The sequence below is a fragment of the Jaculus jaculus genome, chromosome X, assembly GCF_020740685.1.
Source record: "Jaculus jaculus isolate mJacJac1 chromosome X, mJacJac1.mat.Y.cur, whole genome shotgun sequence".
NCBI classification, from domain to species: domain Eukaryota; kingdom Metazoa; phylum Chordata; class Mammalia; order Rodentia; family Dipodidae; genus Jaculus; species Jaculus jaculus.
In genome coordinates, this window is record NC_059125.1 from 16,441,137 (window position 1) to 16,464,815 (window position 23,679).

General features: G+C 40.8%; 1 protein-coding gene across 1 annotated transcript in view; it reads right to left on the reverse strand.

The window, feature by feature from the left end:
- Positions 1-23,679, reverse strand: part of Wwc3 (WWC family member 3) — a 121,432-nt gene that overhangs the window by 36,380 nt on the left and 61,373 nt on the right. The window contains exons 6-8 of the mRNA XM_004663693.3: positions 14,550-14,679; positions 11,723-11,872; positions 8,557-8,630 (exon numbers count right to left, since the gene is read on the reverse strand). Coding sequence (XP_004663750.2) covers positions 8,557-8,630; positions 11,723-11,872; positions 14,550-14,679 — 354 coding nt within the window. The remainder of the gene's footprint in view (positions 1-8,556; positions 8,631-11,722; positions 11,873-14,549; positions 14,680-23,679) is intronic.

Genomic DNA, 23,679 nt, shown 5'->3' on the forward strand with positions numbered 1-23,679 from the left:
TATGTTTTGCTTTACTGTTTTACTCAAGGTAGGGTCTCCCACTAGCCCAGGTTGACCTGAAACTCACTTCTTCAGCCCCTCAAACTCACACTGATTCTCCTACCTCAGCCTCCAGAGTGCTGGAACTAAAGGCATATGCCACCATGACCAGCACAAACAAACATATTCTTAAAAGCACTCCTTTTCAATTTTCTGGGGGTTTTCTTGTTCTGTATGGTTTGTGATACCAGGGAAAGATTCCAGGGCTTTATACATGCTTAGACAAGTACTCTACCACTAAGCTATATCTCCAGTCCAAATTTCCTGGGATTTAAATGAGAAGATAGCAAGATTCCATTTGAGCCGGTCAGCTCTAGGTTAGCAGCTATCTGCAAGGATTCAACTTGCTGAGGGTGGCAGAAGATCCAGGTCCAGATAATTCTACCCCTTCCAGGAAATTTTTGAGTGGTGTGCATTATCAAGAAAAAAAAAAAAAGAATAAATAGTTAAAATGGAATTTTAGGAGAGAAGGGGAGCATTGGGAAAGTTTCAAAAAGCCTGTCCGCCCCAGGCTCAATGACAAAGTACAGGAGCTATAGTCAAAGCATGTACTGCAGCTTTCCATAGCTTGCCGGAAACATATGCAAGGACATATGGGGAGGGGTGGCCTCCCAGCAGAAACAAGATCCGGATGAGGATGATTTCTTGCAACCCATCTGGAAAAGTTGTATGGGCTTGTGCTGAACTCCGGGCAAGCATTTCTGTACTTAAGCCCAGAGCTTTGTTAAGGAAAATCACATAACAATGCCAATGACTACAAGCTCATTTTCAAGCTATCTCTGAATCTAGAAGAGCACTAGCATATACTGGAATGGGCAATCGTCTTCTTTGTGTCCATACTATGGATGTGGACATTTGAGCCCCCTTCAGCCAGGTCAAGATAGGCTCATTTGTCCTTGTGTCTATGTGTTCTGAATGCCAAAAGCACCAGATAAGAGAATTCCTCCCACAGCTGACTACTCACACACTCCCCTGGCCTTTCCAACAGCATGTCTTGTCTGTCTGGCTACGGGCCTGGAACCGAGCCATTTGCAGGGAGCATCCTTAGTCAAGAGCTTTTCGTGAGGAATTAAGACTTCCTGCCTAACGCAGGACACAGATGTGCCAGGGCTCCCTGCACCTTCTTGTAGATTCATGCCAAACAGCTGATCCGCTGCCTGGAGCCCCATTACCATGAGGGCTATCGTTCAAATTCTGAGAATTAAAGGAAAAGCCATTTCCAGAAAGGTTTTTCTTTGAAACATCATTTCAATGAAATTAAATGCTTGGAAACAAAGCAAGGTCATGATGAAAGTTTGCAAAGAAAAATCTTTTCCTAGTTCATTTTCAAAGAGAAATGAAAACTACTTAAAATCGGTAAAGGTAGTTCTTTTTATTTATTTATTTATTATTTTTTTTGGACAAGCCACCTATCTAATTTTGACAGGTAAAATATTTCATAGTTTCATAGATACTCTTTCACAAATTCTTTAAAGACCTTTATAACATATGTCCCCATGCCCTGATAGTTAAGAAATTAAAGCAAACCCTTAATTAAGCCTTAGGGTTTCATATTTATTTTGCAATTTCTGAATTCCATTCCCTGAGCAGGTCTAATACAGACAGATATAAAATATGAATAATTTGTTTTTATTTATAATATCTGCCCAAATGACTTTTCTGCTAAAAACCCATGCACATTAAAACCTCTAAACCTGTATTTATGTTGCAAAACTACTCAATTCATATGGAAGTCCCAAATGTTTTGCACTTTTCTAGGAATAGTACACTTAATATTAAAAACTTCTGAGTTACATCCAGAGTAATCTGCAACTATCTGAATCAATACCTAAGAGCTCCATATTCCTAAAATCCTTCTGCTTTTGGAATAGAAAGCAGAACTCCAGGCAACCTATCATCCCATCTGATGGTGACAAGTCATGACAGATCTCAGTGGCACATCCCAAGATGCCGTGTCAATTTAGGGACTTGTGTAAATTTAGAGGGATTTCAAATCTAGACACAGATTTGATACTTTTTACACTTCTACTTAGTTTCCTTTTTATAAATATCTAGTGTGTGTGTGTGTGTGTGTGTGTGTATGCGTGCGCACGCTCATGTTCATTCATGAGTACAGGCACACATGTGCCACTGTACATGGGTGGAGGCCAAAAGACAACTTCAGGTGTTGGCCCTCACCTTACACTTCGTTTAAGGCACTCTTATTCATTTCTGCTTTCATCAGGCTAGCTATTTCACTCTCCTATCTCGGCCTCCCATCTCACCATACCTATGCTGAGTTAACAGAAACTTACATAATCACACCTGGCTTTGCCTGGGTTCTGAGAACCTGAACTCAGGTATCCTTGCTTTGCTTGCAGAGCAAGCACTTTTCCTACAGTCATCTACCCTGCCCCTATAAATACCTACTTTTATGAAAGCCAAGGTTAAATAAAATCTCAGTTGAGGTCTAAGTTGTATGAATGACATCATTTCAGCAGACTGAAGCACCTAATGGTAAGTCATTGTGCATTTGACCTCTGTATGGGAAAGTCAAGACACCTGTGTCTAGAACATGTAGTGAAGGAAGCGTCGGCCAATACAACAGCATCTCACCTGGTCCTCAAATTTCCTCTGACATTTTCTCCCCTTGGAAACTACAGGTCTTTTATTATTTAAATATTTGTACTTATTTATTGGAGAGGAGGGGGAGTATTGGTGTGGCAAGGCCTCTTGCTGTTGCAAATCAACTCCAGATGCATGCGCCACTTTACTTATTTGGCTTTAGGTGGGTTCTGGGGAATAAAACCAGGATCAGCAGGCTTTGCAAGCAAGTGAATTTAACCATTGAGCCATCTCCCCAGCCCCAAATTACCAGATTTTTAGAGAGCAACTTCCTAAAACCAAAAGCATCATTAAAAACTCTTTTGGCTCCTTATCTTCACCCCAATGGGGAAGATGAAGCTACAAGGCTAAAGAGATTTTTTTTTTATTTCTCAAAGCCTGTATATAAAGCCACTTGAGAAATAAAGGGGAAATCCAGGTGACTAACAAAATGTAACTGAAATCACAGTATCACTAATTCCTGACAACTAATGAACATGAAGACAGAAGAACTGGATGTATCAAATGTTTTGCTCCTATCTGAGCTAAGTGTTTCTATGGAAACAGCTACAAACTGTGCAAAATTCTGGAACAAGTGCTCTTGGTTTAAAAATAAGGAGCCATTTGCACCATTGATTCAAGAAGATATATTCTTCTGTCTTTAAAAAATTCTAAAAATTTTAAACCAGGTATTCCTATCACAAGGTTTGCATTTGGAACCCAAAACAACATTATTGGAAGGAAAAGTACAAGCAGTGCTTTTCATATATTTCACATGATCCAGAGTTGAAACACAAAACTGATCACCATGACAGTAATAGTTTGGCTAGAGAATTTTCTAGAAATCACACTAGCAGTTGAAATTATAAGTACTACTTCTATATACTACCTTTACATTTGAGCACACATGAAATACTTTATTGTCCAGAACTCTACATTTTGATAATTTTGTCCTTCTTAAAAACTTATGGCCTGGGGCTGGAGAGATGGCTTAGCGGTTAAGCACTTGCCTGTGAAGCCTAAGGACCCCGGTTCGAGGCTCGGTTCCCCAGGTCCCACGTTAGCCAGATGCACAAGGGGGCGCACGCGTCTGGAGTTTGTTTGCAGAGGCTGGAAGCCCTGGCGCGCCCATTCTCTCTCTATCCCTCTATCTGTCTTTCTCTCTTTCTGTCGCTCTCAAATAAATTAATTAAAAAATTAAAAAAAAAAAACCTTATGGCCTGGAGAGATGGCTTAGTACTTAAGGTGCTCGCCTGCAAAGCCTAAGAACCCAGGTTAGATTTCCCAATATCCAGTAAGCTAGATGCACAAAGTGATGCATGCATCTGGAGTTTGTTTGCAGTAGCTGGAGGCCCTGGCATGCCCATTCTCTACCAGCTTCACTTTCTCTGTAATAAATAAATAATAGCCAGGCATGGTGGCATGTGCCTTTAATCTGAGCACTGAGGCAGAGGTGGGAGGATCATCACGAGTTCAAGGCTAACTTGATGGTACATAGTGAACTCCAGGTCGGCCTGGGTAGAGTAAGACCCTACCCCCCCCAAAAAAATAAATTAATAAATTATTTTAAAACTCTCAACTCTGTATCTTCAAGTAAAGATTTCTCCAAAATGCCTAGAGGCATAACATTCTCCCTCTTTCAGAATTGAGGAAACATAAAGGGGTTCTGCAGAGGGTGGGTATGATGGGGAATTTTATGAGTCAACTTGACTGGGCTAAGTGATGCCCAGGTTGCTGGTAAAATATGATTTCTGGGAGTGTCTTTGAGAATATTTCTGGAAGACACTAACATTTGAATTGATAGATTAAAGGAGACCCGCCTTTCTTACTGGGAATGAGCATCATCTAATGGACTTAATCACACTGCTTTCTAGCTTGTTGATGGCAACTGGTGGGACTTGTCAACCTCTAGGAATCACATGAATCAATTCCTCTCATCACCCTTCCCCAACCTCCTACTGCTTCAGTTTCTCTAGATGACCCTGAGGTTTAGAAACAAGAGCTGAAAGACTGATTCCAAGGGCAAGCTGGCAGAAAGGAAAGGTCAACTGCTAAACTGTAGTACTAACATGGTGGGTGTTCAGCTGGACAAGAGGAAAGGGCCAAGAAATGCTCACTAGCCTCACAGTGAACAATCAGAGAAGGACACACTGCTCTTTGCTAACACAACCAATAAGTCATGTATTCTTTCTTACACTTTTGTAGGTAAGCAGAGGTACCTGGTGCTTTCCTGTATGTTAGCACTCCTTTTCCAGTGATGTTCATGGGGATATTAGGGATGTGTTATAGTAAAATCAAGGGGACCAACAGGAAGGGTATATGGACAGTACCTCAAAGTCATCATGCCTTGATGATGGTGCTCACTACCTGGGTACTGGATATGTGTTGAAGTCTTTTCTCAATTTAAGCCCTTGTCAGAGAACTCTATGTCACCACTGGGGAGTACATAACTGATGGCTATATAGTTTACAATTCAGACCAGGGGCCAGAACCTGGAGGAATTATAATCACTGACTCTGAAGTAAGATCGACTGGCTGAGTCCTCCATTGACAGGAACACTACAAGGATAGGTCTAAGCAACTAAGTTTTCAGAAACCATTAAATTCATTGTCAACTATCAAAACCTGCCATCTAGAGATTGGAAAAATGCTTCAGGAATTAAGAGTGCTTGTGCCGGGCATGGTGGCTCATGCCTTTAATCCCAGTACTCGGGAGGCAGAGGTGGGAGAATCACCGTGAGTTCAAGCCTGCCCTGAGACTACATAGTGAGTTCCAGGTCAGCCTTGGCTAGAGTTGAGACCCTACCTCGAAAAACCAAAAAAAAAAAAAAAAAGTGCTTGTGATATAAGTATGAGGGCTGGAAAGGGCCTGAGTACAACCTCTGACACCCATATAAAAAGCTGGACTTGGCAATACATGCCTGTAATCCAAATCCTATGGGAGGCAGAAACAGGAGAATCACTGGGCTTGCTTGTTAACAAACCAAACATAGCAGCCAGAATCAGAGACTTTGTCTCAAGGAAACAATGTGGGAACATTAATCGAGAAAGACACTTGACATTCTCCTCTGGCCTTCAAACATGTATGCATGGGGCATGTGTACATCTGCACACACACATAAATATGTTATACATACACACACCACATCACAGACTAAACACACACACACATACACACACACCAAACAAACAAACAAACAAAAATGATCTGCCATCTACACAATCCTCACCTGGAACATCAGCCTCTGGAAACTCCTTTAATTCCAGGGACAGCACTATCACATTTCCCACAGACCAGGACAACTACTCTCCATCTCTCATAAGCTGCCAACCAAGTGTTTACCACATGGTCATTCAAGGAACATTTCAGATTCAAACTGGGAGAATCCACATGACCATTTAGGGATGAGCATTCCCTCCTGGGCATTGGGAATAGCCAGGGCCTATGACACTGTATGGGTTTTCTCTTTGTACTATAACAAATGACCATAAAAACAAAACACAAGCTTGCAGCAACATCATCATTCAACTATGGTTCCACAGTCAGATGTGTTGTGCATCTCATTGCCTCTTCCAGTTTGGCTCATGGTCATGCATTCTGACTTCTGTTTCTACAATCATATTTCCTTCTCTCATTCTGACCCTCCTGTCTTCCTCTTACAATGACCTTGGGTTGATACTGACCCTCTTCAGCTCATTTAGGATCACTTCTGCCAATATCAAGATCTTTAACCTCATTATATCTACAGAGTCCCATTTGTAGTTCATTTCTGAGAAGCTCATCTAAGGTAGTCATGCTAGTGCCTGGGGCTGATTCTATAGTTGCAGTACATTTTCTAACAAGGTTCTAACAAGCTTGAAATAATAATTTCACTCAAAAGAATAATAAAATGTTGTATCTATCTCAGAAAAAATTTCATAAATACTCATCCTTTCTCCCAAATGAATTGCTGTAACATTTAAAAGACAACTTAGTAAATAGTGACACCATTTCTAGAAAACAAAGTTGCTTGCAATGTTTGGAAAAGGTCACAGCAACATATAACAATGATAGCCCTAAGCAGAGCAATGATCCATTTTCTGTGTTTAATACAGCAAAGCAAATTCCAGCACCCACACTCCACAGTCCCACTTCAAAACAGGCATAAAAGAAGAGAAGAGCACTCAGAAGCAACAACGGCTCTCACCAGCACCCAAAGCTACAGAAAAAATGCATGTGAAATGAAGCATGTGTCCAAGGGGGTAACCAGCGCTGGCTAATGAACTTAGAAATGCGAATGCCCATCACATGTCTAACCTAAAAAGCCTGGGGAGCAGCTAGAGAGATGGCTTAGCAGTTAAGCGCTTGCCTATGATGCCTAAGGACCCCAGTTCGAGGCTTGATTCCCCAAGACCCACGTTAGCCAGATGCACAAGGGGGCACACGTGTCTGGAGTTCATTTGCAGTGGCTGGAGGCCCTGGCACGCCCATTCTCTCCCTCTCTCTCTATCTCTCTCTCCCTCCTTCTCTCTCTCTCTCTCTCTCTCTCTCTCTCTCTCTCTCCCTCCCTCCCTCCCTCCCTCCCTCCCTCCCTCCCTCCCTCTTTCTCTCTCTGCCTCTTTCTCTCTCTGCCTGTCGCTCTCAAAAAAATAAATGAAAATGAAGAGAAAAACAGAAATAAAGAAAGAAAATTAAAAAAAAAAGACTGGGAAGAACTGGTATAACAGTTCTCAGCAAAAAGCAGGCTGTGTCAATGTAGGCTGTTAGATGTTTTGTTCCTGCTGAACTCCTAGTTTCCAAAAGGCCGACAAGCAGATTTCCAGATTTTCATGAGTTCCATACAATATTGAGTGGCCCAAATGACAAGCTTCTAGAAAGAAGCCCATCATCCCACCTAGAGCTCTGCTCCCTTTTCCTAATATAATGAGATAAGGAGTGGGTTTTTAAAGCTATGCTTCAAGCTGGGCCAACTACTCAACAGGCTGATGATACAGCAGGATCTCAAGTTCAAGGCTTGCCTGGGTTATAGAGTGAATTTAAGGGCATCAAGAACAATTTAGTGAGACCTTGTCTCAAAATAAAAACTAAAAAGAAGCCTAGAAATATAGACCAATGGCACAGCACATGCTTAACATGCATGAGGTCCTCAGTGCCATGACCAGCATTATACAAAAAAGTAAAGCAGATAACATCTATGCTTCATAGTTTTATCAAGCACATATTTTGAAATAATTTGGTTTTCAGACTCCTTCTAGAAGGCACAATAGAGAGGAAGGTCTCTGAAAAGAAGTCATGGCAAGCCAGAGAAAGGTGCACATATAAGAAATGGGGACCTGGATCATTTGAGGAAAAATTTTACACACTAAAATTATGGTGCCAAAACATTACACTGTGCAAGAATTGTCCCATTGTGAAAGACTAAAGGGTGGGATGGGGCAAGGAGAGCAAACTCCAAGGGACAAACTCCCATAAATGTCTATTTGCAAGAAGCAGATTAGATTCAATGCAAGTCAACAAAATTACATCACTTGTCTCTAACAAATGAACTTGAGTAGATACTACCAACACTTGCTGACCTATCACTTACTGGTCTTTGTGGTGAGGTGTATGCCTTTCCACATCATCCTGTGGCAGTAAAGCCATATTTGAGAAAGACGGGATGAATGCTGTCTGTAGAAAGGAAGGGAGGAGGTGGCGAGGGAGTTCTAAACCATTTGACATGACAGGAAAAGCTGCAAATGTCTCTAATTGATTTGCTTCTGTATAACTTTCAATATTGAGAATTTCATATTTTAAGAACATTTGAAATTTCAACATGTATATTATGAAGCTACAAACAAATCAAGACCCTTTCTGTTCCATTCCATCAGAGACAACTTTATGGTAAAATGCAGACAGTCAGACATTGTTTTGGAGAAGTGAGCAGAAGGTCATATTGTAAAACTGTTTTTTACCTCTTTCGGGCTTCCTCATACTGCCAGTTAAGTCTCACTCGGTCTACAAGTCTTGTTTTATCATCAAAGAGGAACTTTATGGAATATAAAAGCAAAAAAGAAAAAGAAGGGAAAGACATTATTAAAAGCATGTTTTAAAAATAAAAAAACTAATTTATACTTCCAGTAACAATAAAACTATTTATTTATGTTTCAATTTATTTTTCAAGGGCCTAGAAGGAATCCCTGAATAATACTGTGCTACTTCTGGCTTGTGAGGTTGGTAGGCAAGCTGGGAAGTCCTTTGCTTTCCTGAAACTGATAACTGCTTTTGTTTTTTAAATGGGAAATATATTCATTTATTGTATCATTCCAAATAACAGAGAATCAGCTTTTCAAAGAAATGGGGAATAATAAGTTGGCACAAAAGAAAAAAGAGTCACTGCACTTTGTGTCAGATGCTAATTCCTCAGTAAATACAAAATGAAGTCAGCTCTATAGCTAGCTAGCGCACGCGCTCCCTCCCTCCCCCCCCCTCCCTCCCTCTCCCTCTCCCTCTCTCTCTCTCTCTATATATATATGTGTGTGTGTGTGTGTGTGTGTGTGTGTGTATGTATATATGTATATGTAGATAGATAGATACATAGATACATAGATAAATATAGATATATGTATGCCTCATCTGTAGATCCAACCAACTGTGGCCCCAAAATGTAGTCAGGTCCACAATGGCTACAGCTGTACTGAACATGGGCAAACATTTCTGCCTGTTATTGTTCCCTAAACAGAGAAAAACAGCTACTTACACTGCACCAGGCATTGTAAGTCATCTAGGCATGATTTTAATTGTACAGGAGGAAATATGCAGGGTATGTGTAAATACTAAATCAGTTAACATAAGGGAAATAATTTTAGGAGAGTCCCCTTTTTTTGTTTTGTCTTTTTGAAGGTAGTCTCACAGAGCTGACCTGTAACTCACTCTGTAGTCCCAGGCTAGACTCAAACTCACATTGATCCTTTTATCTCTGACTTCCAAGAGCTGGGATTAAAGGGGTGTGCCTTCATGCCCAGCTTGAGGGTTTTGAAACAAATGTACCATATATACCAAGGGATGACTGCAATGATGTCCCACTCAGAAGGCCCAAGATCTGAGTAAGACAGAGCAGTTTCCTGAGGAAGAAGTTAAAGGATGCCTACCAAGGTTACAAGACATAAAAAGAACAGGTAAAAAGAAAGAAAGCAACAACTGAAAGAGCCAGCGATTAGGGAAGATCTCCTTAGAATTACACTTTACATGTTCAGGATACTATCAGTAATTATTCTTAAATATTTTCATACCAATTAGATATGCTGAGTAACAAAATCCTACACAAAACAAGAAACTATTTAAACAGAGATAACAGTTATAAAGCTGCCAACCTAAGGCTGGCCCCAGTAAATGTCAGGGGCTCATAAACCATGACAATTTACAGCTAGAGCAACAGAACCAGCCACCACTCCCAAGCTGGCATTTTTAGAATGACTTACCGAAATCATTATAGAGCTTTGATCTTATCTTTTCCTCTCTAACTAATTAAGAGCTGTAAATTCTAAATCTAACTTTATGATAAACAGCAAGGAGTCATTTCCAGAACGCAATGAGTCTTCTATTTGCTTCCTTCCTTCATTCTAAAATCACTGGGCAAAAATGTCCAATGTGTTTGACGTATGGACTCTCCTCTGTGCATTACAGATGGTGACCATATTCTTTAAACCAATGATGATTGGTTGGAAATGTGCAAATATAATTTTGTCAATAGTAAAGATAAACTTGAAAATATGATATTTTAGGACATTTAAAACATAACAAATCAGAGCCAGGTGTGGTGGTGCACACCTTTAATCCCAACACTCAGGAGGCAGAGGTAGGAGGATCACCATGAGTTCAAGGCCACCCTAAGACTAAACAGTGGATTCCAAGTCAGCCTGGACCAAAGTGAGACCCTACCACAAAAAAAAATAATTAATCATAATTTATACTATATTTCCCACAAAAGACACTATTTGCCAAAATTCTAAAATTTTAGCTAATTAGCTGAATTTTGCACAAATTAGATTTTATCCATGTTTTTTTGCTGGCCTAAATAAAAGGCAAGCCAAATGAGAGCAACACTGTATATTCCATTAATATTTTATCTTTACTTACTAGCCCCTAGAAAAAGAAGCCCTCGAAAAACCACTCTCCATTTGGCAGCAAATTAATTTCAAAGTTCATTCAATGGCATTATGATAGCATGTCTTTGATTATTCGCTACCCAGTTTCAAATGATTTTCCCCCAACTTTGTTTTTGTGGCTAGTGAAGGCTTTACTAATTATCAAAAGCAGCATGCTGAAATTACTTTAAGTCTCAAACAAAATGATTTTAATTCAATTCAGTTTGCTGACATTCTTCTAGAACAACAAGAAATGGCAGCAAAGTATGACCCAAGGTGGCAAATCACAGGGCCTTTGGAAACCACTGGTCTAAACCAGAGCTTAGCATCTATGGTGCCACAGCCAGCCAATTCTAGCCTACTGCTTGCTTTGCTAAATAAAGTTTTATTGGCACACAGTCAAGCCCATTCTGTCACATATCACCTAGAACTATTTTTGCTCTACAGTGACAGTGCAGCAATAAAGGCAGAGACTGCATGACTTGCCTGAAATATTTATTATCTGGTCCTTTGCAGAAAACATTTTCTAATCCATGCTCTTTAGTCATATATCTGTTTAGAAAACATTTTAAATCGATGTTTACAAGAATTATGCCATTTAAAACAAACATTCATGTATTTGTTATTTATTTAAGAGAATGAACATGGGCATGCCAGGATCTCTTGCCACTGCAACTAAACTCCAGATGCATGTACCACTTTGTGCATCTGGATGGCAGACTTTGCAAGCAAGTGCCTTTATCTAGTGAGCAATCTCCCCTGCTCAAGAACTCTGTCATTTTTTAGGATCTTAATTATAAGGCAATATGCATCCTATGTACCATTGAACCATCACTGTTGAACAGTGGGGAAAACTATTTCTCCTTTAAATATAATGGAACAAAACTCAAAACATTTCTGAAGTAAGTGGAAAATAAAACCAACTGTATGGCAGCATCACCAAAACCAAGAGTCCGCTGTGGACATACATCTTGTCTTCCCTGGGTGAGCATACCTCCCCTATGGTGTCGGTCTGAGAGCCAGCATCACAAAACTGCTGAGGAACGCCAGAGTCTCCAACTGCCCCTGCACTGTGAGAGAAATCTTGCAGAGGGTCTGTAATGACACAGCTATTCTTGAAGCTGTCAGTAAGCTTGGCCAGGCTCTGGAAGAGAATGAGACAAGTTCTGAGTGGAATGACAAGGTTTCCCTTCCTTTTAGAAACAACTGTTTCCTCCATTTCCTGTCTGTGGCACATGACTTGAGTGTTAGCCCACCAGACTCCCCATTCTCATTTGATTAAAATACATGCTATTCACTGTACACACATTTAAATGAACTCTTAATCATTTGAATCAGAGAGAAAATGAGTCTTCCTGGTATCAGCATACAAATAAAATAGAGAACAGTTATGGTACCATGCTTACTATTTTTTAAGCCTTCCTGCTTCTGAAAGAAAGAAAAGGGAAGGAGGGAGGGAGAAGGAAGGGAATAAAAAAGCATTACTATCCCCAATGTCCAGTAAATAGGTCTGGCAGTAATGCATGCCACCTTGAGATTCTCTATACACAATTCAGAGGAGGTGAAAACAGCTCCCAGATCATACTTACATAGTTTTATAACCTTAGTTTTCACTCATAATTCTACATTGTCAAAAGTAATCTCATGCGCATGTTAGTTTGCCAAAAGTTACAGTAATGATGCATTGTGGCACATGGAACCCATATGTGTGGAAGTTCTAGAGAAATACGACGACTGATTGTTTACCATTTCTTTTAGGGTTTTGGAACCTATTCACCTTTGACATTACTGTGGGTACCAGACTATTCAAGTGCAATAGAATTCATGTATCTGGGTCAAACTGAAACAAAGGCTTCCTGGAAGGGGCCAGTCATTTTAAATTGATGTAAGATGGAAGAGAACTTTGCCCATGACGCTCCCTGAAGCTTCTCTGGGTTGGCGAGTTGGTGGGGATTTCAAAGAAGGGAATGGAGCCTACAGCTTCTCTAAAAATCCCATCTTTTGACTCTCTGATGGGGATTCTAAGTGAGACAACTTGGGGACTTTCTCAGGGCTGAACATTGTGGTTTCAGAGAAACAAGGGTAAGGGGGGAGCCTTCCTGATCTCAAGGGAGAAGTTCTCTAGGTCCCTGCCATGAAACACACTTGGGTGTCACTAGGACAATCTGGACAAGGGGCATTGGATATCTAATTTCAATGCTTCACACAAAGACCTCAGTAAATAGCAGTTGTCCTCAATGCTACCATTATGTCAACAAGAAATTCTAATAAGGAACCATTTGTCCACCATGACCTGGACAGAAAATACAGATTTCTGGGCCTCATCTCCAGAGATTCTAACTAAGTGGGACTTTGGTGGAGTCTGGGAAACTGCATTTTACAAAGTGCCACGGGACCTCTCCATGAGTTCCTGATAGCCCTGACCTGAGGAAACACTTCCAAGCAAGGTAGGTTTTGTGCATTTACAGATATTTCCTGTAAGCCTGAACTTTGCTTAGTATGTCCTCTGAGTCTTCTTACGTGCTACTGAATCTAAAGTAACGCCTGTAGGGCATTAGCTGCTCCCTTAGGGTGTCAGGCCAAAGATACAAGCCCTAGTACAAAGCAAGAAATACATTCCAGCAGCAAGCAAAATAAATCAATAAATCATGTGCCCATTTGCAAAGCTTCAATTTTTGTTTTCTAAAAGTAATGAAAGCTATAGGGATTTATGGGGGAAAACATAAAACAGTATAAAACTACAGTGATCCTAGGTGTATAATTCAATATATGCATGTGGTACACTACTATGTAGCCATAACAGAAATAAAGAAGCTCCTTGGGAACAGACAGGGGAATATTATTAGTGTTAATATAGTATTAGCATGGTATTAGTATAGTACAGTACAGTTTAGTACAGTACGGTACGGTATGGTACAGTACAGTACAGTACAGTATAGTATAGCATTACACATGTGGAAGCTACAGCAGACAAGACTGCAGCCTGGTCATAACATTGCATGCAAGCCTTTTAATTTGCTTTCACATCTGTTGTATTCCATGAATGAAGGAAGGTTATGCAAGAAGAGAATAAAAGTACTTATGTGAAGTGGAATGAGAAAGCAATGGCAAGAATTCATATGGTGGACCTTTTGAAGTACTTTTAGCATTAACAATATTATGTTATCACTTATTATTGTGAGTAAAATTGTGTCCTCAAAACACATGTTCAAGTCTTCATCCCCAGGACCTAGGAATGTGGCCTTATTTGGAAACAGTGTCTTCACTGAGATATATATATATATACACACACACACACACACACACACACACGTGTGTGTGTGTGTGTGTGTGTATACATAACCTAGGACGTGCTCATATGGAATAGGTGGACCCTAATCCTATGACAGGAGTCCTGATCAAAACAGGGAACTAGGGCACAGAGACAGGGAGAGGACCATGTGACAATGAAGACAGAGATTGGAGTGATGCATGTATAAGCTAGGAAGATCAGGAGCACCTGGGGTCACAGATGCTAAGATAAAGCAAGTAAGAACCCCAGCCCCACTGTACAGCCTTAGGTGAGCATAACTCTTGCTACCATCTAGATTTTAGATTTGTGGCCTCCTGAACAAGATAGTAATCTCTGTTGTTTATAAGCCACTTGATTGTGACACAGTGTTATAGTAGCCTTGGAAATTAATGCATTTATTCAGACAATGTGTGCTTAAAATATACATACATTACATATGATTTATATACAGTAAATATTTAACATTTGTAATAAATACATGCTAGATAGCTGGTCAGGCAGCCTCTGCAGGGGGCAGCTAAGGCCTTACCTGCATCAGATCTCGCCGTTCCTTCTCCCCAGTACAAATGGCTTTCTTGATGGTCCGGAGCTCGCTCATTATTGCCTGGGCCTCATCCAGTTTGTAATTGGTGTGAGCACTTGACATCTTCCTATCAATCCTGTTAAAAAAAGAAAATTGAGAGACCTTCCACACAAGGTCATAGTATTCCTTTAAATAACAATAATGAAAACTCAAAATCTTCATTAAAAAGGTAGGAAAGAGTGACAAACAGAGTTTTTGCAGAGACCAGTCAAGATCCTATGAAACCTTTCTTCTTTGTGTCAAATACAGAAGTCTAAGTCCCAGCTCACAAATGGCTGCACATACTCCAGGAGTATCCTGTGCAGATGAGAAGGTTCCTGTCCTCAACAAAGCAATATACTATGAGATCCTAGGCTTGAGGAATAGATGAGACCATGCACTTCCCTCTATGGATGTAGAACCAAGGGCTTTTCATTTATTCCCAGCATTATCCAGGTCAGTGGTCAAATGTGTTTATTAACTAAACCTCTAGATGAGATTTGTATGCAAGCAGAGTACAGGAGGAACAGCAAGAGGTAGTGTGCGTCAATAATGGCACCTTATACAAAAGTTGTGCCACGTTTTTCCTCCACCTACCTCCTCAATAACTGCCTTCAATCTAAACTCCATCCATCCCAACTTCTTCCATTTCCTTCCTTCTTCCCTCCTCCCTTTCTCCTCCTCTCTCTTGGTTCATCCATTCAGCCAACCCACATGCATACCAGCCTGGTAAGCTGGTGAATGTAAAACACAAAACAGGACCAGACTTGGCTCTATCTTCCAAGAGAAAACATCCTTGGGAGCATGTCCTCTGTCACGTCTCCCATAACTAAGTCTCAAGCCTGAGAAGCCCTCAGGGGCAAGGAGCTTGGGAAACTGGTCCAAGCATGGAATGAATTCCTTCCCTGGAAAGCAGCTAGCTTGCTTTTCAGGTTTCAGGCCCACCATTTCACAGGTTCTGGTGGTAATATTTTTCCCACAGGTTATCCTGATATCTGGAATATTAACTGCTAGTAGAACCTGACTCATTTTCCACTACACAAACCTCCTGGCATACTGCAAGAATCAATATAGCTCTGTCACTCACTAGCTGTGGGACCCTAAGCCAGTCACTTCATTTCTTATGGCCTGTTGCCTTGTGTCTCAGGAGAGGAAAATACTAATAGTTCTTCTAGAGGATAGGTATGAGATTTAAAGAAAAAACTGCAAGAAGAGTGAGACCCTACTTTGAAAAAAACAATGCAAGAGGATCACAAGTCCAGGGCCAGCTGCAGGTACATACCAGGACCCTGTCTTAAAACAAAACTATGTGTTTATATATATATTATTTCTAGCATAGTATTAGCTGGTCATTTGGTGGCTATGAAAAGGTAGGACTCAAGAGCAAAAATGGCAACAGATGGCATGATGGCACAGAAGTCCCTTGTACATTTTTGAAACTCTTGGTTGTTTCTCAAAACAAAACAAAACAAACAAACAAACAAAAAAAAAAAAACAGCCCTACTTCTCTCACAATGGCTAGCTTTCTCACTCACTGCTCTTACCCAGACTTGTAAATTGAACGGGATCATCACTAAAGTTTCCCCTTCCATATTGTTACCTATCACAACTTCATAACAAACAAGGTAATGTATTGAAAGTTTTCACAGTGGGTGCTGTTAAGCTGACAGTGTGATGGGGAGTGGGACCAGAAGCCTAGAAATGGAAACCACATAAGACAAAATACAGATTCTTGGGTCCCTGACATCTGTGTACCCCTACAGGTAGGACTAAGAAGTCTGTTAATCCAACAACCAGCCTCCAGAACTACAAGGTCAGAGGAATGTCTTCTAACACTAATCATTATTCACTCACAAACATGACATAGTAGTTATCATTAAAAGGATAAAACCCAAGAACTTGACAATTCTGTTGCAGGGCGTGGTGGTGCACACCTTTAATCCCAGCACTTGGGAGGCAGAAGTAGAAGGATTGCCATGAGTTTGAGGCCACCCTGAGACTACATAGTGAATTACAGGTCACCCTGAGCTACAGCAAGACCTTACCTCAAATAACCAAAAAAAAAAAAGAAGAAGAAGAAGAAGGAGGAAGAGGAGGAGGAGGAGGAGGAGAGAAAAGAAAAGAAAAGAAAAGAAAAGAAAAGAAAAGAAAAGAAAAGAAAAGAAAAGAAAAGAAAAGAAAAGAAAAGAAAAGAAAAGAGTTCTGTGACAATGAAGCCTTTTGGCATGAAATTATTCCAAGTAGCAATGAGATTCATTTGGCCTGTGTCCAGTTCCACAACTGGGGCCAGCAGTAAGGTCCCCTGTGGAAAGATGGTCACCTTGTGCTGGGGATCCAAGATATATAGTATGTGCTTAACAGACATGAGGACCTGGGTTTAATCCTCAGCACCAACAAAAAAAAGTCTCTTGAGAGTTGCTCATCTTAACACCAAGACCCATGATGTAAAAATAGGGTGTGTCTACCTGACATACTCTGGGGAGAACCAATAGTCCTAACACAAAGCATAAATCAAAGGCCATACATTTGAAACCACTAACTTCTAAAGAAATTACCAAACAACTCTTGTGGAGATTATCTAGGCTTATTTAAATAGCCTTCTGATGAAAGGCTTTGCATATGTGCGTGTTAATGCCATAAACCACAACTGCGGAAGGCAGATAAAGTCTGTGGAAAGAGTCTGCCATCTCCAGACAAGACCCTGAGACCAGAAAACTCTAACTGCTCTCCAACTGTCAGCAGTTAGTGCCTCTGCTATCAGGTCTTCTGGTTCTTCCAGAATGAAACACAGAGCAAGCCCTGCCACAGATCCCCAGAGAGAGAAGAGAAACTTGACTACACTGAATGCAGTTTTCCAAGCACTTGGGAAAGGTGCCAATAGTTGATCCATAGCCATATGCATTATACTGAGGACTTCAATCCCATATCCACTCCTATTTCAGACCTTGAGACAGTGGCTGCCTGGTTGGGCCACTGGTAAACCCAAGAGTGAAACCTGCAGCCTTTTGTGACACCAGGTTGCAGGATTGGAATAGCTCCAAGTGTGAAGGGAAAAAAGGCCTATATATAATTCAGGTCACCAGTAGGCATTACAAAGTCCTTTGAGAATCAGTATGGGACTTTGAGGCAAGGACGTCAGTCTGGCCTCAAGTTCACTCAAGTGGCTGGGAAGCACTGGAGAAGAATGAAGAAGATTTAGCTAGGGCAGTTTTGCGACACTCTGAAGTAGCAGGTCCCATGGCAAGAGAGAGGAGCCCAGGTAGGGGCTCAGGGCTATACCCTGCCTCAACAGCTTTCCCATTTTTTACAAAGAGTCATGTGTCAGGAAGGAAAGGGAAAAATAGAACCTTGTTAAAAGGTGTGAAAACCATTCAATGATATAATTACAAAGCTCAGAGTCTTTGAAAACCCAAGAAATAGTTACATATTACAGAATAATAACTCTATAAATGTTATTTGACCATATAGTATAACTGTTATATGATATATTGTCTAAAAATAGTTCAGCATATCAAACACCTGGTAAATGTCAGGATCTTGGTGCATGCCTCACACTGGGCACTTCATTTTAGCCCTCAACAGCCTTATGAGATAAGAATGGTCTTCTACTTTATAATGAAGAAGTTGGAGCTATGGCAGGGTAGGTATTTAAACTCCCACTCCCCGCCTCTGAAGCCTGTACAAGATCACAGGACGACATGACACTCCTCCCTGCTGAATGTGACATCCATCCATCACCCCACTGAGGATTGTTTTTGGAACAACTGGGAACAGGCAAGTTATGTTTCATAGATTCAAGCTGCTTTCATTTTTAAACCACAATCTAGTATTATCTAACAAAAACTTCAAAGGGCAGGAAAACTCTTCCCCCCCATACAAAATCTACTTAATTGAGAGTTCCCTCTCCTTTAAAAAGAAATTCCTTGCTGGGAATGGTGACTCATGCCACTAATCTCAGCCCTGGGGAGGGGGAGGCTGAGTCAGAAGGATTGCATTGAGCTCACAGTGAAGCTGGACTACATAGTGAATTCCAGGCCAGTCCGTGCTACCAAGTAATATCTCATGTCAAATTAAAAATCGATAGAACTCTAGTTAAATTCAGATGATATGTCCAATCATTTGGTACTTTATATAATACAATTATGCTTCACTTTATAAAGAAAATCATACCTGTGACTGCCAAAGAATAGTTACATTATATTTTTATTTTAATTAATTAAAAGTACAAATAAATGTTTATATGCTATACTGAAGATGAAATCATAGAAAAGTAATCACTTCTTAGGAGAAATAAAAGACAGTACTAACGAGAACATGAGATATTGTACAGTGTGGACAAACTTCAGTGCCTAGATTCAAGTCTTTAGTTTTCTACACTCTACATTTTGCACATAGCTGCAGGGGGGTTGAGTAATTTGCTTAAAGGACACAGAGACAGTAAGATGTAGAGTGAGAAGCTCAGCTAAGGACCTTCCTGTCAGCACTCATCCTCTTCATCACTGGGATAGCAATACACTGACAGTCCCAACACCCTCTGTGCCAAACTTGAAGACCATTCACAGAACCAAAATGTTGTTTCAAAGCAAACTCTTTAAGGGTCTTACAAGAATATTGGGTGGGAAAGAAAAGGAGGAAGAGACACAGGTTCAGATAAGGAACCTGTGTACAGGCAAAAAAAAAAAAAAGCATTTCAGAGATGATTATCAACAACCTCTACCTCCTATTGCCCTAAGGTTTCTATGTTTTGTTGATCAATTGAAGATGCTGGGAGTACTGCGCTAGTGAAAAACAAGGGAAAAGGCAAACACCTTCTTGGAGAAAGGAGCTGCCAGGCCTCTAGAGCTAATTCTGTGTTCATACCACAGATTACAACCCAAAAGAATGGGTAGTTTTGTTACAATGTCTACCTTTTACATCAGCGGCTCTGGCAAGGACCTTGAGTGCACCTCGGGAAGCTTCCGGCAGCGTGCTATCAACACCAGGTCCTGTGTGGAATTCTGGCCCCATCCCACAACTTGGAACAATGCTCTTTTTGTGTCTGCCCCTGTTTCTGTATGTCTTACTGTTATCTGAGTATTGCTGGGGTTTTCACACAGGCTATGTTAGTGGGATACCATTAATGTAAGCCTGCTCTATCTGGATCTCTAAATCCCCTCAGACAGAAAATGCTAACTCTCTTATCTAGTAGTGCCTTTGTGTGGTATCAAATACTCACAAGTGTGCAGTCATTCGTTTTTAAGGAGAAAAATAGGTGTAACTCCATCCACATGCCCCTGCAGACAGGGAAGTTCCTCCAGCAGTGAGAATGGCTGAAGCTAAAGGCTCACCAGGGTATGGGCATGGAGCTGGTAGAAAATAGTTCTTGGAACACTTAGTAGACACTCCTTTCTGTGATTTAAATAGTAGAAGGTAACAATAATTCTTAAGCACAGGGCCCAAATTATAGTAGAGAATGAAATGCTTGGGCAGTTAGTAAGATGGTAATTGAGCCAATCTGTAAAGACCACCCCCCAGATTCTAGCAACCTAGGAAAACTTTCTAACTAAAAATCACTTACCACTGCTCAGAGAGTCCTAGCATCCAAGAATGAAATGAACTACATGACAGCTATCAGCAGACTGTGACATTGGCCCCTTCTGCAGCACCCGTACTATAGGTCACTCATCATACTAATCCCCACCCTGTTCTGGGAACTGTCGGTGTCCTCCAGATGGGGCAGGAACCAAGGCAAAGCTCTTGTCTTCAAGCAATGTCACTTGAAGGGAACAATTAAAAAAAAAATCATTAGGTCAGGCAGTGACCAGTGTTTTGAACCAAATAAAGCAGATTTGGAGACCGTGTGTGATGGGGAGCAAACCTCTTTAAATAGGATGGCTTATAAGGGACCTCAACAAGAGATCATTTACCTAGAGACCCGGAAAGGAGAGATGGATCTGAGGATAGTAGATGCTTGCACTGAAGGCAGGATGCCCTTATATGCTGGATAGTCAGTGGGGTGGGTGGCCAGGGTGGCTGGCAAACCTAAGTGAGGATGAAACTAGCAGGAAATAAAGCTGGGCCAGGAAGCTAATTCAACCAGAGACTGGCTTATATTCCAGGACAGAAGGCCCACAAGAGTCACAAGCAGAGGAGACATTTAAAAGAATATCTGTGGTTACCTCATGAGAATGGTGAGTCATAAAGCTGTTCAGCTCAGACCAGCCACAGTGAAATCTGTGTGAAGCACTGGGTGCCAGGTATGGAAATATTACACCATGAACAACGGATGTGGAAACCAGGCAGTCAGGGAAGCATTCCGGCCATTGCACTAGCTCTCAAGGACATGGCAGAAAAAGTCTTCCATGTCACATAAACACGGGAAACCTAGGGTAAATCCCCATTATATGAGATTCTAGGCTGCAGTATAGCTTACAATCTAGCACAAGATTCTGATGTTTAGTAGGAAACTAAGAAAGGAACTTGCCCCACATCTATGGGCATGCCCTGCCCATTCTTGTGGATCATCAGTTTGGGAAACACTGTATACATCCTAGTTTCTGAGTCCTTACATCTGCTTCTGGATGCTACTAATGAGTCACAGTAAGGTAATGTGTCAAGTTAAGCTTCAGAAATTTGAGGGTAAGATTAGTTAGATCTTTCACTGAAAAAAAAAAACTCACTAGTTCTAAAGACTTTCTTCATTATTATTATTATTATTTTGAGCGGGGGGAGGGTTCATGGTAGTGTCTCAGTCTTCTCCACGCTGACCTGGAATTAACTATGTAGTCTCAGGATGGCCTTGAACTCTCAGTGATACTCCTACCTCTGCCTCCCAAGTGCTGGGATTAAAGGCGTGCACCACCACCCCAGCTGACTTTCTTCATTATTAATGAATGCTTTGAGAGGGCCTCAAAAGTAATGAAGACTATAGAGGGTCGGAAGAGAAACGTGAATGAATACTCTAGATAAGATGCTATCATTCATCAATAAGATGGGCAAAAATGCCAAAGTTTGTCAACATTCTGCTGGCACAGCCATGGAAAACAAAAACACTCATGCCAAGTAGGAAGAAGGCAAAATCAGGCAACCTCTAGAGAGGAAAATTTGGCAATGTCCAGTATATGACAAATACATTCACTCTGTGACTCAGCACCCTCACTTACAGACACTTAACCTGAAAGATAGATATACAACAGGCATCCTTTAGGTGAAAAGTTGATGGTAGAGATTATGCATAGCTGCAACAAACTCCTGCAAACCTTCACAGCACAGACATGCTACCAGAGAGTATGTGCCCCCGATGAACCTATGAAATAACCTCACAAATGAAAAAAGACAAGAAAAAAGAAATCAAACTTAAATTAGAAACAACCTCTTCAACTAACCTGTGTGAATAAATAAAGAGGATGGAGGAACACATTCAGTAATATTCTGAGAATGTGAGCATTAAAATACAGCATCAGGGAAATTCTACAGAATAAGGAAATTATTTTCTTTTTTTTTTTCTTTCTTTCCCGAGGAGGTAGGGTTTCCCTCTAGCCCAGGCTGATGTGGAATTCACTATGCAGCCTCAGGGTGGCCTCAAACTCACAGTGATCCTACTACCTCTGCCCCCCAAGTGCTGGGATTAAGGGCGTGCACCACCACGCCCAGCTTCAAATTATTTTCTTGAACAAATAAATTATCAGGAAAAAAAAAAAGAGGGGCAGTAGAAATGAAAACACTTAAGAGAAACGTTAACTAAATGCACAGAGGCTTCAAAGGAATTTTGACACTAACAGCTGGAAAACAGGAAAGCTCACTGCCCAGAGATATCTAGTAAGTAGAGTACTAGACTTTAATTACATTCCAAATGGAGTTCACACCTTTAAGAGAGAGATTTATCAATTAAATATGATGCTGGGATTTGCTTCAATAAGAGACTAAGAGGGATGAGACAGGGGCCCCATATGAGCCCAGACTGGCTAATGTGGGTTTAAAACAGGGAGAAGGCTGCAGGAGGCTTTTATCATACTGTTCTCTTCGTTTTTATGCTTGACATTTTTCCAGCATTGAAAGATTATATCCCTCCATATATTACAGATAAATTCTATCATTAATCTAGAGCATGTATCTAAGGCCAGCTCCTCTCCACAAATATATATATATATATACACATACATGTGTGTGTGTGTGTGTGTATGTATGTATGTGTGTGTGTATGCATATGTATGTGTGTGTGTATATATATATACAGATGTGTGTGTGTAATACAAAAGGTCCTTTTTTCCTCCCTTGGACTCTAGCATAATGATGAATTTCCTTGCTAGCCAGGAAATTCCCCAAGATAAACAAGTCGAGTTTGAAACATTATAAGCAGCCAAACTCCTGTTGAAGTGCTCTGGAGTTTCTGGGAAGCTAGAAGAGCAGATGGTTTCTTAAGGGAAACCCAGGGCTACTATCTTAAGTCAGTACTGGTAAGAAAATCAGATCAGCTTCACATTGCAGTACAACTCAAAATGCTCTCTGTTCCTACAGTGAGGATCTCACAGTGGAACAGACCTGATTGTATTGTGAGTCCTTAGAATTTTTTTCAAATTTTCTCAATGAATAATATATCTTTGCAGGATGTGGTCCCAAAATAAATTTCCAGTCTTTAGTTATCAGAAAACTTAATGAGGAGCTTAGTGTGATAGGTCACATGTTTAATTCCAGCACTTGGGAGGATAAGGAAAAAGGACCACCATAAGTTCAAGGTCTACCTGGGCTAGAGTGAATTCTGTGTCAGACAGGACTATAGTGAGACCCTGCTTTAAGAAAAAAGAAACAAAAAATAAAAACTAAACAAACCAACCAACAAACAAAAACCTTAATAAGGCTATACAAATTCATAGAGAAGCCTATGGAACTCACAGAAAGCTATTAGTTTGTCTTTCACTTGCAAAGAATTTAAGTGTGATGGAAGTGCCTGTGTATTCTCTTCTTGAGGCTGTGTCACACCTGAATACAGTTAACACAATGACAATGTAGGTTCCAGTTGAACAGCAATGTGCTGATTAAGCAGGGCTCTCACACTGTAGGTGGAAAGGCCTCCTTTCCCCTTGGTGGAGAGCAGAACTGGGGAGTCTTAGACACTCCT